Source organism: Dipodomys ordii, unplaced genomic scaffold (assembly GCF_000151885.1).
Source record: "Dipodomys ordii isolate 6190 unplaced genomic scaffold, Dord_2.0 Scaffold132, whole genome shotgun sequence".
Lineage (NCBI taxonomy): Eukaryota > Metazoa > Chordata > Mammalia > Rodentia > Heteromyidae > Dipodomys > Dipodomys ordii.
The window spans coordinates 5,207,720-5,220,820 of NW_012267348.1; the positions used below are offsets into that span (position 1 = coordinate 5,207,720).

The 13,101-nt window shown below is 41.6% G+C and overlaps 1 protein-coding gene across 1 annotated transcript; it reads right to left on the minus strand.

Moving 5' to 3' along the window:
• Positions 1 to 6,873: 6,873 nt before the first annotated feature.
• Positions 6,874 to 9,433, minus strand: LOC105996575 (endogenous retrovirus group K member 9 Pol protein-like). Its single transcript, XM_013030729.1, is given in 4 exon segments — positions 6,874 to 7,061; positions 7,063 to 8,175; positions 8,178 to 8,946; positions 9,048 to 9,433. Coding segments are annotated over 4 exon segments (2,433 nt in total). The 3' UTR covers positions 6,874 to 6,896.
• Positions 9,434 to 13,101: the final 3,668 nt, after the last annotated feature.

Consider the following 13,101-nt stretch of genomic DNA (forward strand, 5'->3'; position numbering starts at 1 on the left):
TTGAGTATTAAAAGGCATCCATTTTATTTGAAGCATTATGTCAGTAAGGAAACTGATTGGAGATGGTTACATTTTCCACCAGGAAAATGATCTTCTTAAAAAAATTAAGCTTAAAAGGAAATAAGTCAATAAAAAAACTTATTGGAAAATTTTTTTAATATTGTTAAGAGGCAGATACTGGAGACTTAAAATATGGTCCCCCAGTTAATTAGAAAGCAGAACGCCCTGAATTCTTTGAAATATACGCTATTTTTTTCTTAGTAGAGGTGGAAGTTGAGATGTTATAAGAAATTGGAGTTCATTTTTTCTCAGCTTTATATAGAAATAGAATAATTAGCCCACATTTTGAAAGTCTTTTATTATAGCTACCAGGACCCATGTCTGTGACGCTTAGGGTCTCAAATTAACACAATGATTAAAAAATATCTTTCATAACTTCTTGACATATGATGAACAATGCATTCTGGGTATCACACAATTTCCTCTCTGACTTCTCATCTTAATGAAACCCCCAAGTTTCCTACTGTGTGGGGCTGATGGATACTTTTTTTTTTCTGATGCTATCTGGTCTTGGGTTATGACTAAATCAGCAACAGATTGCATACACTTAAAACCCTCAACTGATTAGATTTAAAGAACCACTTCAGAAAACTATGTTCTTCATGTTTGAAGTCATTTTTTTGGCTCACTGTGTGTGAGAACTAGTTCCAAGGTAATAACATCACTGTTCTAGCTCAATTGGCCAGGAAACAAGACAAAGAAATAACAGCAACCACAATAAAAACATGTAATCAAGTACTCATGCATGTTTCCAGTAATTTACTTATTTAGCAGATGTTAATTGAGGGCCCATGTGTATTAAGAACTTTTAGGCACTTTAGATACATTAGCAATAGAAATCCCTTCCTCATGACCCTCCATTCTAATTGAGGGTTGAGGGAGGAGGATTTGAGAACAGACAACAACAAATCATGTTTGAGAGTTGTTAAAAGAGGAATTGAGACAAGAGAAATCTGCGGTGGTAAGGAACCTCATGTTTTGCACAGATGGCCAAAGTAGGTATCAAAAAAACGAGAACTGAGCTGAGCATTAGTGGCTCACGCCTGTCATCCTAGCTACTCAGGAGACTGAGAGCTGAGGATCGTGGTTCAAAGCCAGCCCAGGCAGGAAAGTCCATGAGATGCTCTTCTCCAATAAACCACCAGAAAACTGGAAGTGGTGTTGTGGGTCAAGTGGTAAAGAGCTAGCCTTGAGCTGAAGAGCTGAGGGACAGCGCCCAGGCTGAGTTCAAAGCCCCACGACCCATCAAAAAAAAAAAAAAAGAGAGAACTGAACACAGATTCCAGATTGATGAGAAAGGAAGCTATGCTAATATTTGAGGCAAGATTATTTTAGAGAGGAGAAGGTGAGGTAAGAGAGATACAGAAAACCAGGGCTTCATTCAGTCTATGTCTTAAGTGAAGCAAGCTCTACCACAGGATTCTAGAGGGAAAACAAGATCCAGGTTGAATTTTAAAATGATCACTTTTCTAATGTTTTTACCATGATGCGTCTAGAAGTGTTTAATCCAGTTGGCTGGGGGTTCTATATGCTCCTGCTAGGTAGGTGAGATTTTCTCTCTTAAGAGTGGGGAAGTTGGGCTGGGAAGGTGGCTCAGTGGTAGAGCGCTTGCCTTGCATGCATGAGGCCCTGGGTTCGATTCCCCAGCACCACATAAGCAAAAAGAAAAAAAGCCGGAAGTGGCGCTGTGGCTCAAGTGGTAGAGCGCTAGCCTTGAGCTGAAGAGCTGAGGGACAGCGCCCAGGCCCAGAGTTCAGGCCCCACGACCGGACCCAAAAAAAAAAAAAAGAGTGGGGAAGTTCTCAGCTATTATTTTACTGAATAGATTTTTGGTGCCTTTACTGATTAAATTCTTTCCCCTCATACATTCCAATTATAGGTGGATTTGATTTCTTGGATGAGTCTGCCAATTCCTGGACTCCTCTTTGGTAGGTTCTGAGTGTTTTTTTTCCCATAGTTTTGACTTTTTGTTCTAGATTTTCTATTTTATCTTCCACTTTTCTATTTTTGTCAGTCATGGGGCGCCGGAACCAGCCGGCAACGAAAGGGACTCCTGATTTAGGGGGCGAGGACGGAAAAATAAAGACATAAGACAAAGGATGGGGTCGGGAGGTCTGCAGCTCAAGACTGCAGCCCCGTTTATTTTTAACTCTCCTTATTTATACTATTAGAAGTCAAGAGGTAACCTAAGGTCACCATAGTGCAGAAAAGCAAGAAAAGTCTTTAATAAAAACAAGGGTGCAGAAAGAAACAAGACAAGGTCAACTGATAGAAAGTAAAGCAAATTCTACAGACATAGCAAGGCAAACCCGGACACCTGGTGTTTTTCATGAAAGCCAGTCCCTTGTAAGTGCCTTCAAGTGAGCACAAGGGTCAAGATGACCTTGGAGCTTTACTGTCGGCTCCCAACATCTCCCCCGTCTTTATTTCAATGAAGCCAACCTGCCTGTCTTAGGTTGGGTGGATCACCTTGTCTGCCTTACCCGTCTTTGGGAACTTCTTCAGAGCAAAGTTGAAGGCCCTGTCTTAGGTTGGTCAGACTGGCACCCCCTCTTACCCATCTCTGGCTGCAGTTCCTCTTGGGGGGGGAACTCATTTATTTGGAGCTTGATCTTATGTAGCTGGCAGGCTAAACTCATGAAAGAGTTTTGCAGAGCACGGATAATACAAGGAAGGCAAAGAAAAACCAACAATAAAAGTGCACTGGGGCCAAGCAATGTCATTAACAATCCTTTAGCATTAGACAGGGAAGGGATATAGCGTTGAAATTGTTCAAACAGCTCGTTAGCAATTTTGGCCACTTCAGAGTCCAGCGGTGGGGCTTGTTCTAATCCGGCTATTTGCCTGTGAAGCTGAAAAAGATCTAAAGACAAGTTATTATGGTGCCAGATACCATTAAGATGTGCTACAACCTTTTCCCATGAGTAATTTGATTCATTATATATATGAGGGGTCACACAAATAAAATCAAACCTGGCATGACAGCGCACTCGCTGTAAAGTTTGCAGAGCGCGAACTTGTTCTCCTAAAGATAATACTGACTCATATAATGCTTCTAGTTTTTGTTCTACCTTGTCATCAATCTGACCTTGAAAGTGGAGAGCTTGTGTAGTATTATGAGCAAGCTGATTAAGATAATGGGCAGTTTGTACATTTCGAGTTAGCGCCACAGCAGCTGCTGCTGTGGAGGCAGCTAACGAAATAAAGGCTAGAACACCAGCTATAAGTAGCCCAACAAATCGACGAGGGCGCATTAGTTCTTTCAATTGTCTTAACACCTGAATACCAGAATCTTCATACCAAGTTTCAGAAATACTTACAGGAAGCATAACAAAAGGTGGTTGTCTAACAATAAGGATGGATTCAGTTATGCCGCTAAATAAGCAATTAGTAAAAGAACAATTAGAACAAGTAACATTAAAATAATTAGCTCCTACTGAAATATTAAATGGTCCATACATAATAACATGGGGTGGGGATACACAACTCATAATATTTTTTTTTAAAAAGGATGAATTGGGCCAAGTTATATTATTAAGTGCAGCCACCAGCTTCCAAACATGATGTTGAGGATGTCCATTCATCCACCACAATCCAGGATTGAACTGATTAGTAAGATTAGCTCCAGACCAATCCAATAATTAGTTCCAGAAATATTGCTAACAAATGGCTGTATATGCCTGCACCTTATTGGATGAGGCTCTCCTGTAGATTCTATTATCTGTGAGGAATTAATGCAATGGGGTATCCTATAGGATGGAGTAGAATTTGCATAAACTAATTGGCCAGCTGGCAAGGATGTCATTTGTATACTGTACATTAGATTTTTGTCTGGGATCCAAATTTCATGAGTCATGGATTGCATAAAAGTACAGCCTGGAATGGAGCTTTTAAAATTGGTGGTAAAACATAAAGGAGTTCCAATACCTGAAGCTGAGAAATTTCCTATTTTTTTATATTGGATGAAAGGATCGGGGGCTATACCGTATGCTGATCTATTGACATGAATGAGTACTTCAACTCCCTCCCAGGTCGCTGGGTGCACAATCGGGGTATCCGGCATGTAAGCCCAATGGGTCAGCGTTTGTGTCATCTGAATGAGTCTCCACAATCCTAAAGCAGCATTCAGGCAACCAGCGGGTGTCATTTTCTTCCTGCGAGAAAACACAAACATGTCCTCCACCCCATGTTAAAACCGGATCAGGCCCATGCCAAGCACCTGTTAAAGGATCCTTCCACTTTATTGAGCAAAAGCTCTTTGCTCTCTTTTTTCCCAAAAACGCTGTGCTGCAGAGAGCCCATTACAATCTAAGTTTAAAAAATTTAATACAAACAAAGCATGAGAAAGAATATTAACAGGAGAGATGGGGTATAATTCCCCACCTTTTAATTTAAAAATTTGATGTTTAAGCAAACCATTAGCTCGTTCAACAATTCCTTGACCTTGAGGATTATAGGGAATACCTGTAGTGTGAATAATCTGATAAGATTTACAAAAATTTTGAAAAGCTTGTCCAACATATCCTGGACCGTTGTCAGTTTTAATATATTTAGGAAGTCCCATAGTGGCGAAACAACGTAGAGAATGGGAAATACAATGCTTGCTAGTCTCCCCAGCAAGGGGAGTAGCCATAATAAAATTAGAATAAGTATCTATAGTAACATGAACAAAGCGAAGCCGTCCAAAGGATGGAATATGAGTAATGTCCATTTGCCAGATCTGATTGGCAACTAAACCTCGAGGGTTAATTCCAATGGAGGGCACTGGTAAGAAAGTAGTACAATTAGGGCAGGTCTTTACCATTTGACGAGCTGCCTCACGAGTGATTTGGAATTGTGGGCGTAAAGCACGACTGTTTTGATGATGGATGGCATGTGAATGCTTTGCCAAATCAATTTGAGTAAGAAAAACTTGAGTAGCCTTGTCCGTAATAGCATTGCCCTCACTTAATGGACCAGGAACCTTAGTATGGGCACGTATAAATCCAAAATAACATGGACAAGTGCGAGAGTGAAGAAGAAGCTGTATTTGGTGAAAAAGAGTTTGAATACTGGAATTTGCTGTTCCAAGAAAGGGGACAGTTTCAATAACCTGAAGGGCTCGAATAACGTAATGACTATCTGAATATAAGCGTAAGGACCTGTAAAACTGCTTGAAGCTCAACTTCCTGGGCTGAGGAAAGGCCAGTATCCCAGGATGTAGTATTTCCATCAATAGTAAGAGCGACCATTCCGTTAGAAGATCCATCTGTAAACACTAAGGCAGCCATAGAAAGAGGTGATAAAGATACCACTCGAGGAAATATGAAAGTATAAGAAAAGGCAAATTGAAGCAATTTGTTAGAGGGATAATGATGTGAAATTGTGCCCATAGAATTAGCCCAAGCAATAGCCCTGGAATCACAATGAAAATAAAGCCATTCCTGCTGTTGTAATGTATAGGGAATATAAATAACATGTGGATCTTGTCCAAGATATTTACAAGATTCCACATGGCACATGTGAACTAAAGTAGCCACCAATTCATAATAAGGAGTTAATACTTTTGAGGGAATAGCTGATAAAGAAAGCCATAAAAGGGGTCCCTTCTGCCAGAGGACCGCTGTGGGAGAATGAGGTGTAGTTAAATATAAGCTTCCCAAGGAGCTGAATAATCAATATAATTCACATGTTGGGAAGAAATAGCAGAATTTACTATTTTTAAAGCTTCAGCCGCTTCAATTGTTAATTCTCTGAGGGATGCAGGGTTAGGGTCTCCTTTTAACAAATTAAATAAAGGTTTTAATTCAGCTGTAGATAATTTAAGATAAGGGCGAAGCCAATTAATATCTCCCAGAAATTTCTGAAAATCATGTAAAGTACGCAAATGAGAAGTTTTAACCTGTAATTTTTGACTAGTAAAATAATAAGGACCCAAAATATAACCAAGATAAGTGAACGGAGGATGCTCTTGCACTTTATCATTGGCTACAATTAATCCAAAAGAGGTAAGGTCTAGTTTTAATTGTCCAAAAGCTTGTCGTAGTACTGTAGGGTTTAAATGCGCTAACAATATATCATCCATATAATGAATAATATAAACGGAAGGAAATTTTTGGCAAGTAAAAGAAAGAGCCCGTGCTACAAAACTTTGACACAAGGTGGGGCTATTTGCCATGCCTTGAGGCAATATTAGCCAATGGTATCTTTTCATGGGTTCTTTAAAATTAGTGGAAGGGACACTAAATGCAAAATGTTTGCAATCTTGAGGGGCAAGGTGTATGGTATAAAAACAATCTTTTAAATCAATTATTATTTTGTATGTATTTTGCAGAATGGCCATTGGGGAGGGCAAACCTTGTTGTAACGGCCCCATAGGTTCCATAGTAGCATTTACTCGCAGGAGATCTTGAAGAAGTCTCCACTTTCCAGATTTCTTTTTTTTTTTTTTTTGGCTCCAGTCATGGGGCCTGAACTCTGGGCCTGGGTGCTGTCCCTCAGCTCTTCAGCTCAAGGCTAGCATTCTACCACTTGAGCCACAGTACTACTTCCGGCTTTTTTCTTTTTGCTTATGTGGTGCTGAGGAATCGAACCCAGGGCCTCAGGCATGCAAGGCAAGCTCTCTACCACTGAGCCACCTTCCCAGCCCCATCCAGATTTCTTTTTGATAACAAAAATAGGTGAATTCCATGGGGAAGTAGAGGGAGCTATATGACCCAATTCCAGCTGTTCCTGTACCAGCTGCTGGGCAACAATAATCTTTACATTTGATAGGGGCCACTGATCCACCCACACGGGAGTTTTTGATAACCATTTAATAGGATCGGTGTGAGGGGCAGGATGAGCAGCAGCCCCCGCTAAAAATATCCTAAACCTTGTCTATTTGGTCGGGGCTGTGGCTGAATGGGCTCTCTAATGCCTTGTTGACCAATCCCCAGTCCCCCTGAGGGTAGCAGTCCTTGATCTAAGAGTTGTAGGGTGACTACATCATTTGGACTAAACAAATAAACTCCCATTTTTTCCCATAATATCTCTCCCCCACAAATTAATGGGCAAATGATCCAGCACATAAGGCTGAAAAGTTCCAGAATGGCCCTCATCATCTTTCCAATTGAGAATAGCACTGCTTTGCTGTGGATCTGTAGCATGGCCAATTCCTTGTAAGGATGTGAGAGAGGCAGTAAGGGGCCAGTGAGAAGGCCAATATTTTTTAGCTATTACAGATACATCTGCTCCAGTATCCAGCACACCTTGAAAAGGCTTTTCTTGAATATAAATTATAAGTTCAGGCCTTCCTTGTTTTATATTTTGAATCCAAAATACATCTGAGGCTCCAAAATTTTTTGTGCCTCTTGGGGCAGAAGTAACAGAATTTCCAACAGAGATTAAAGGAACTAGGACCAGCTGAGCGATTCTTTGCCCAGCAGAAATAGATATAACTCCAGTAGGCGCTGAGGCCATAATTTTTATTTCTCCAGTATAGTCTTGATCTATCACCCCTGGGGTAATATGTAGGCCTCTCAATGCCGAGCTACTGCGGCCTAATAACAGACCAACGGATCCTTTTGGAAGGGGGCCAACTATGCCCGTAGGCAGAGCTTGAACTCCCATTTCAGGAGTCAATACTGTGTAGGTGGAGGAACAGAGGTCCAATCCTGCACTTCCTGGGGTTGCTCTGAGGAGACTGGAAACCGTTTGTTGTTGCTGCTGTTGGTTGCCAGCTGGTAGGCTTGAAGCCGTGAAAAGGATGGGGCTGCCCCGGTTTTTTTGTTGAGGGACCAGGGGCTGGCCCCTCTGCCAGTTTTCCAGAATCGGGCGGCCTGCACTATCAAAAGTAGATTTACAATCTCTGGCCCAATGTCTTCCCTTATTACATCGGGGGCATTTCCTTAGTTTAGCTCCCTTTTTCTGATTAGGACATTGAGTTATTAGATGGCCCATTTGGCCGCAAGAAAAACAGCTGCCAGGAGGTCCAGCAACTCGGGGACGTCGTCCTCCATTTTTGTCTCCCCGGGGAGTGCGGAGGAATTCAGTTATGGTTTGTCCCTGAAGTGCAGCAGCCAGTGTGAGGCCCTGCATATATGATGGGCCAATGTCAGCACAGAGCCGAATATAATCAGTTATTCCTCCTTTTTTTTTCTAAATGGTCTAATGGCTGCTTGGCAAGCTGCATTAGCATTTTCATATGCCAATTGTTGTACAAGAACCATACTGGCATCCCCATCTTGGATGAGATGACCTGTTGCCTCTAGTAACCGAGAGACAAAGTCTTGATAAGGTTCATCTGGTCCTTGTCTAATTTTAGAAAGATCCTCAGTCTTATTAGAGTTAGGAAGTTTCTTCCAGGCACGCTTAGCAGCGGCATTAATCTGAGCATATGCGCCCACAGGGTAATTTAACTGGGTATGGATGTCATTATAAGCACCTTCCCCAGCAAGCTCTGCAAAAGTAGTAGGTATATTATTAGCCCTATTAACCTCTGCTGTGGCCTGACACTGTTCCACAAATTCAGACTTCCACAACAAGTAATCTCCTCCACTAAGACAAGCTCTAGCTAATTGTTTCCAATCATTAGGGCATAAAGCATCAGTAGACAATGTTTCCAAAATTACCTGCGTAAATGGAGCTGTAGGTCCATATTGAGCGCAAGCATTTTTCAAGTCTCTTATTTGTTTAAATTGAATAGGTTGGCGAGTTCTTTGTTGGTTTTGGTCCTCCATTACAGGAAATAAATGAAAACCAGAAATATCCTCCCCTCTTTGAGCAGCCTGTGCTAATGAGAGCTGCAAGGCACTACGCCTCGGAGGGCAAATAGCCCCGGTCCCAAGAGGGAATTCATCATTAGGAGGACTAGATAACTTCAAAGGCCTGGGCCGACTAGGCTGCGCAGACCTGGTAGACTGCAGCCTGGGGAATAACAGGCGGAGGGGATGGGGGAAAGAAATCTGAGTCCCCCAGAGCTGTTAAAAGAGGGCTCACAAACATTCACCCTTAAAGGGGGTCGTTGCATTGCTTCAATCTGTGACAATTTTTTTATAACTGAATTTAACATTTCCTCAAAATGGACTGTTCTATCCTCAGTAGGCTCATCATATATTTTTTCCTCAGTATCTGAGTCATCTGATTTTTCCTCAGCATCCGAGCCATCTGACTTTTTCTCATTTTCTGACTCAATGGATTCAACTTTTATCAATTTATTTGATTTCTTTTGGGCAGCAGTATGCGCTCCCGGAGCAGGGCGAGACTCGGTACCCTGTTCAACTTTCCCAATCAACTGATTAAATTTTATTTGTTCATGTCTGGGGTCCAGACAGGCTCGAACTAAATTCCAAAGTGTAAAAGCATCCACTGGGGTTTTTTCAGGGCCACTTGCATCATAATGCTCCTGAATCATTTTTCCTATTTTTTTGCCAAATTTCTAAACTAATGGTTCCTTCCTCCGGGAACCAGGGGCATACTTCCTCGATAAAGCGAAGGAAACTCTCTAATTGACTCTGTCCAACTTTCACTCCTCAAGCTTGAAGCATGCCCTTACTTAAGAGCCTGCACATATAATGTACGGCTGTTTCCTTGCCCCATAATTTCTTACTCCCGACTATACTATCACCCGCTCTTTTTCCGGACGCGTCCTCTTACCTTAGTGGGGTCCTCTGCCTTGATCCCAGGTTTTCAGTGTCCCTGTTCGGGTGCCACTTGCCGGAACCAGCCGGCAATGAAAGGGACTCCTGATTTAGGGGGCAAGGACGGAAAAATAAAGACATAAGACAAAGGATGGGGTCGGGAGGTCTGCAGCTCAAGACTGCAGCCCCGTTTATTTTTAACTCTCCTTATTTATACTATTAGAAATCAAGAGGTAACCTAAGGTCACCATAGTGCAGAAAAGCAAGAAAAGTCTTTAATAAAAACAAGGGTGCAGAAAGAAACAAGACAAGGTCAACTGATAGAAAGCAAAGCAAATTCTACAGACACAGCAAGGCAAACCCGGACACCTGGTGTTTTTCATGAAAGCCAGTCCCTTGTAAGTGCCTTCAAGTGAGCACAAGGGTCAAGATGACCTTGGAGCTTTACTGTCGGCTCCCAACAATGGGGCTTGAACTCTGGGCCTCGGTGCTGTCCCTCAGCTCTTCAGCTCAAGGTGAACACTCTACCACTAAGTCACAGTGCCACTTCTGGTTTCCTGAGTGGTCAATTGGAGGTAAGAGTTTCATGGACTTTCCTACCCCGGCTGGCTTTGAACTGCGATCCTCAGATCGCAGCCTCCTGAATAGTTAAGATTACAGGCATGAACCACTGGCTCTCCCGGCTTGTCTTCCATTTCTGAAGTTCTATTTTCCATTTCACTTATTCTGCTACCTATGGATTCCACTGTGGTTCCCATTGTGGAAATTAAACCTGTTATAGTTCTGATATCAGTTCTCATAGTGTCCATGTCATCTTTTAGTGAGGTGTATAGCATGTCATTTTTTTCTCTCCATATTTTTCAGGAGTCCTGGATTTTCTTGTCATTTCTTCTTTGTGCTCTTGAAGTTGTTTTTGCATCGACCTTTTATATTATTGAGTAGTTCTGTCATCATTTCTTTCATTTTTCAAATTTGATTTCATTGTAAAGATGGTGTTCAGAGGGGTTACAGTTGCATGAGTAAGGCAATGAGTACATGACTTGTCGATCATTGTTACCCCTTCCCTTCCTTGTTATCCCACTATCCCTTCCCTCCCCCTGTCATCGTTTCTTTAATGGTTCTTTTATCTTCCAGCTCTTCTTCATTCTCATGGGAGTCCTTCCCTGGATTCTTGTTGACTATTGGATTTGGTTTGTCATCTTGATTGCTCATGAATCTTGTCATCTTGTGTTGTGATTTGGGCATTTGGGTTCAGAGCTAGTCAGGGCAATGGCCTGAGCTTGGCGTGTTCATGCGTGACAAGTGGCAGCCCTTGCTTGGCCCGGACTAGTTTACAGTGGGCAGGCTAGTCTGCACTGGGTCCTCGGTCCAGCAAACGTCTGTGCTCGGCCCTGTGAAGTTGGAGGGAGCTCTGGGGACCAGAAAGGTTAGATTTGGGTCCATGTCTGGACCACTTGGCCACACCCACCGCCAGGCTACTGCTCCCATTGCATGGCTCCCACTGCTCAGACCCTAGGCCGCTTCTGCTGTCCCGCCCTCCCACCAATGGCCAATGGACCATTCCTGCTGCTTGGCTGCTAGGGTTCTCTCACAGTCCCACTGCATTGGTGCAGGTTGACCGGTGGTGCCCTGGGAGTTCTCCGGGTCTGAGTGTGGCTTGCCAGCTGGTCTCTGTCTCTTTCTGTCTGGGTATAGTGCTGTGGGAGTTTTCTGCTTCTGAAGGTGGCAGTTCTCAGATGGGTTCTAGAGGCCAAGGCAGCTGCCAGGCTTGCTTCTGCACACGGCAGGCGTGGCCTGCGGGATGGGGGTTAGCTTTTCGTGTTTTTGCATCCTGATGTGGCAGTTGCGAGTTTTTGTTTTCAGTTCCTGTGACTCTCAGCTTGCTCATATATTTGTTTTTATTGTTGATGTCATGTGTGGGTGGGGAATGCATGTTAGGAACCCCACATCTTATTAGAGAGGGAGTCATTCCCCATTGTTTGGCTGCCATTCCCCAGTTGATTTTAAATGCGGCAAAATCAAAGAAAGGAGCTATATTACCATGGGAAGAAAATCAGAATCACTGCAGAGCTCTTCACACAAACCCTTAACACAAGGAGAGCCTGGAATGGTATAATCCAAGAATTGAAGATCAATAACTGCCAACCCAAGCTGATGTACTCAGCAAAGTTACCATTTACATTAGATGGTGGAACCAAAACCTTCTCTAAATCAGCATTACACTAAATTTACTTCTAATTTAGAGAAAATAATTCGTTTTTCACCATTTTGATGTTGGCTAAAGGTTTGTCATATATAGCTTTAATCACGTTGAGGTAGATTTCTTCTATACATAGCTTCCTCAGAATTTTTTTTTTGAAAAGATGCTGAATTTTGTCAAATAATTTTTTTGTGTGCAGGTGCCAATTGAGATGTTTGTGTGATTTTTATTCTTGGTTCTGTTTATGTGACATATTTACATTTCTTGATTTGCATAAATGGAGCCATTGTATCCTTAGAACCAACATGATCAAAATATATTATCTTTTTAATATGGTGCTGAATTTAACTTGCAAGTATTCTGGAGAATTTTTTTTTTACATTTAAGCTCATCAAAGAGATTGATTTATAATTCTTTTTTTTCTTTTGTCATTATGTAGCTTTGGTGTGAATGCGATATTGACTTTATAGACTGGGGTTGGTAGCATTCCTTCTCTTTTTATATCATGGCAATGTTTAAGGATTATTTATGCTAATTAGCTCTTCTTTAAAGATCTGGGAGAAATCAAATTATTCCTCTTTGCATAAAAGATAAAATCATGGTACAAAAATGAATATTTTTCTATGTACCCACAATGAACATGCTGAGAAAAATTTAGGTAAACTGTTCCCTTCAGCATAGACTAAAAAAAATCAAATGCCTAGATATAAATTTAACAAAGTAGGTGAAAGGTCTCAAAGTGAAATGTAAAATCTTGATAAAAGAAGGTGAAGATTCCAGGAGATGGAAAGACCTCCTATGTTCATAGATGGACTGGGTTAATATTGTAAAATTGGGTATACTGTAAAATGCCATTAAGGTCCCAATGTTATTCTTTGTAGGAAAAAAACCTACAATTCATATGGAAGCATAAAAAACTGAATAGCAAAAGTAATCCTGAGCAAAATAAAGCAATCCTAGAGGTACCACAATACCAGACTTAAAATTGTACTATAGAACAGTAACAACCAAAACAGAATGGCACTGGCACAAAAACAGAAATGAAAACCAACAAAACAAAATAGACAACCAAGAAATAAACCTACACAGCTCCAGCCATCAGATTTTTGACCAAGGATCCAAAATCCTGAAGACAGCCTGTTGAAGAAATGATGATGGAAAACAGGTTGTCTACATGCAGAAGATGTAGATGTAGATGCACATGATAAAACTAGAAACCAAACCCTTACATATTACACTGGG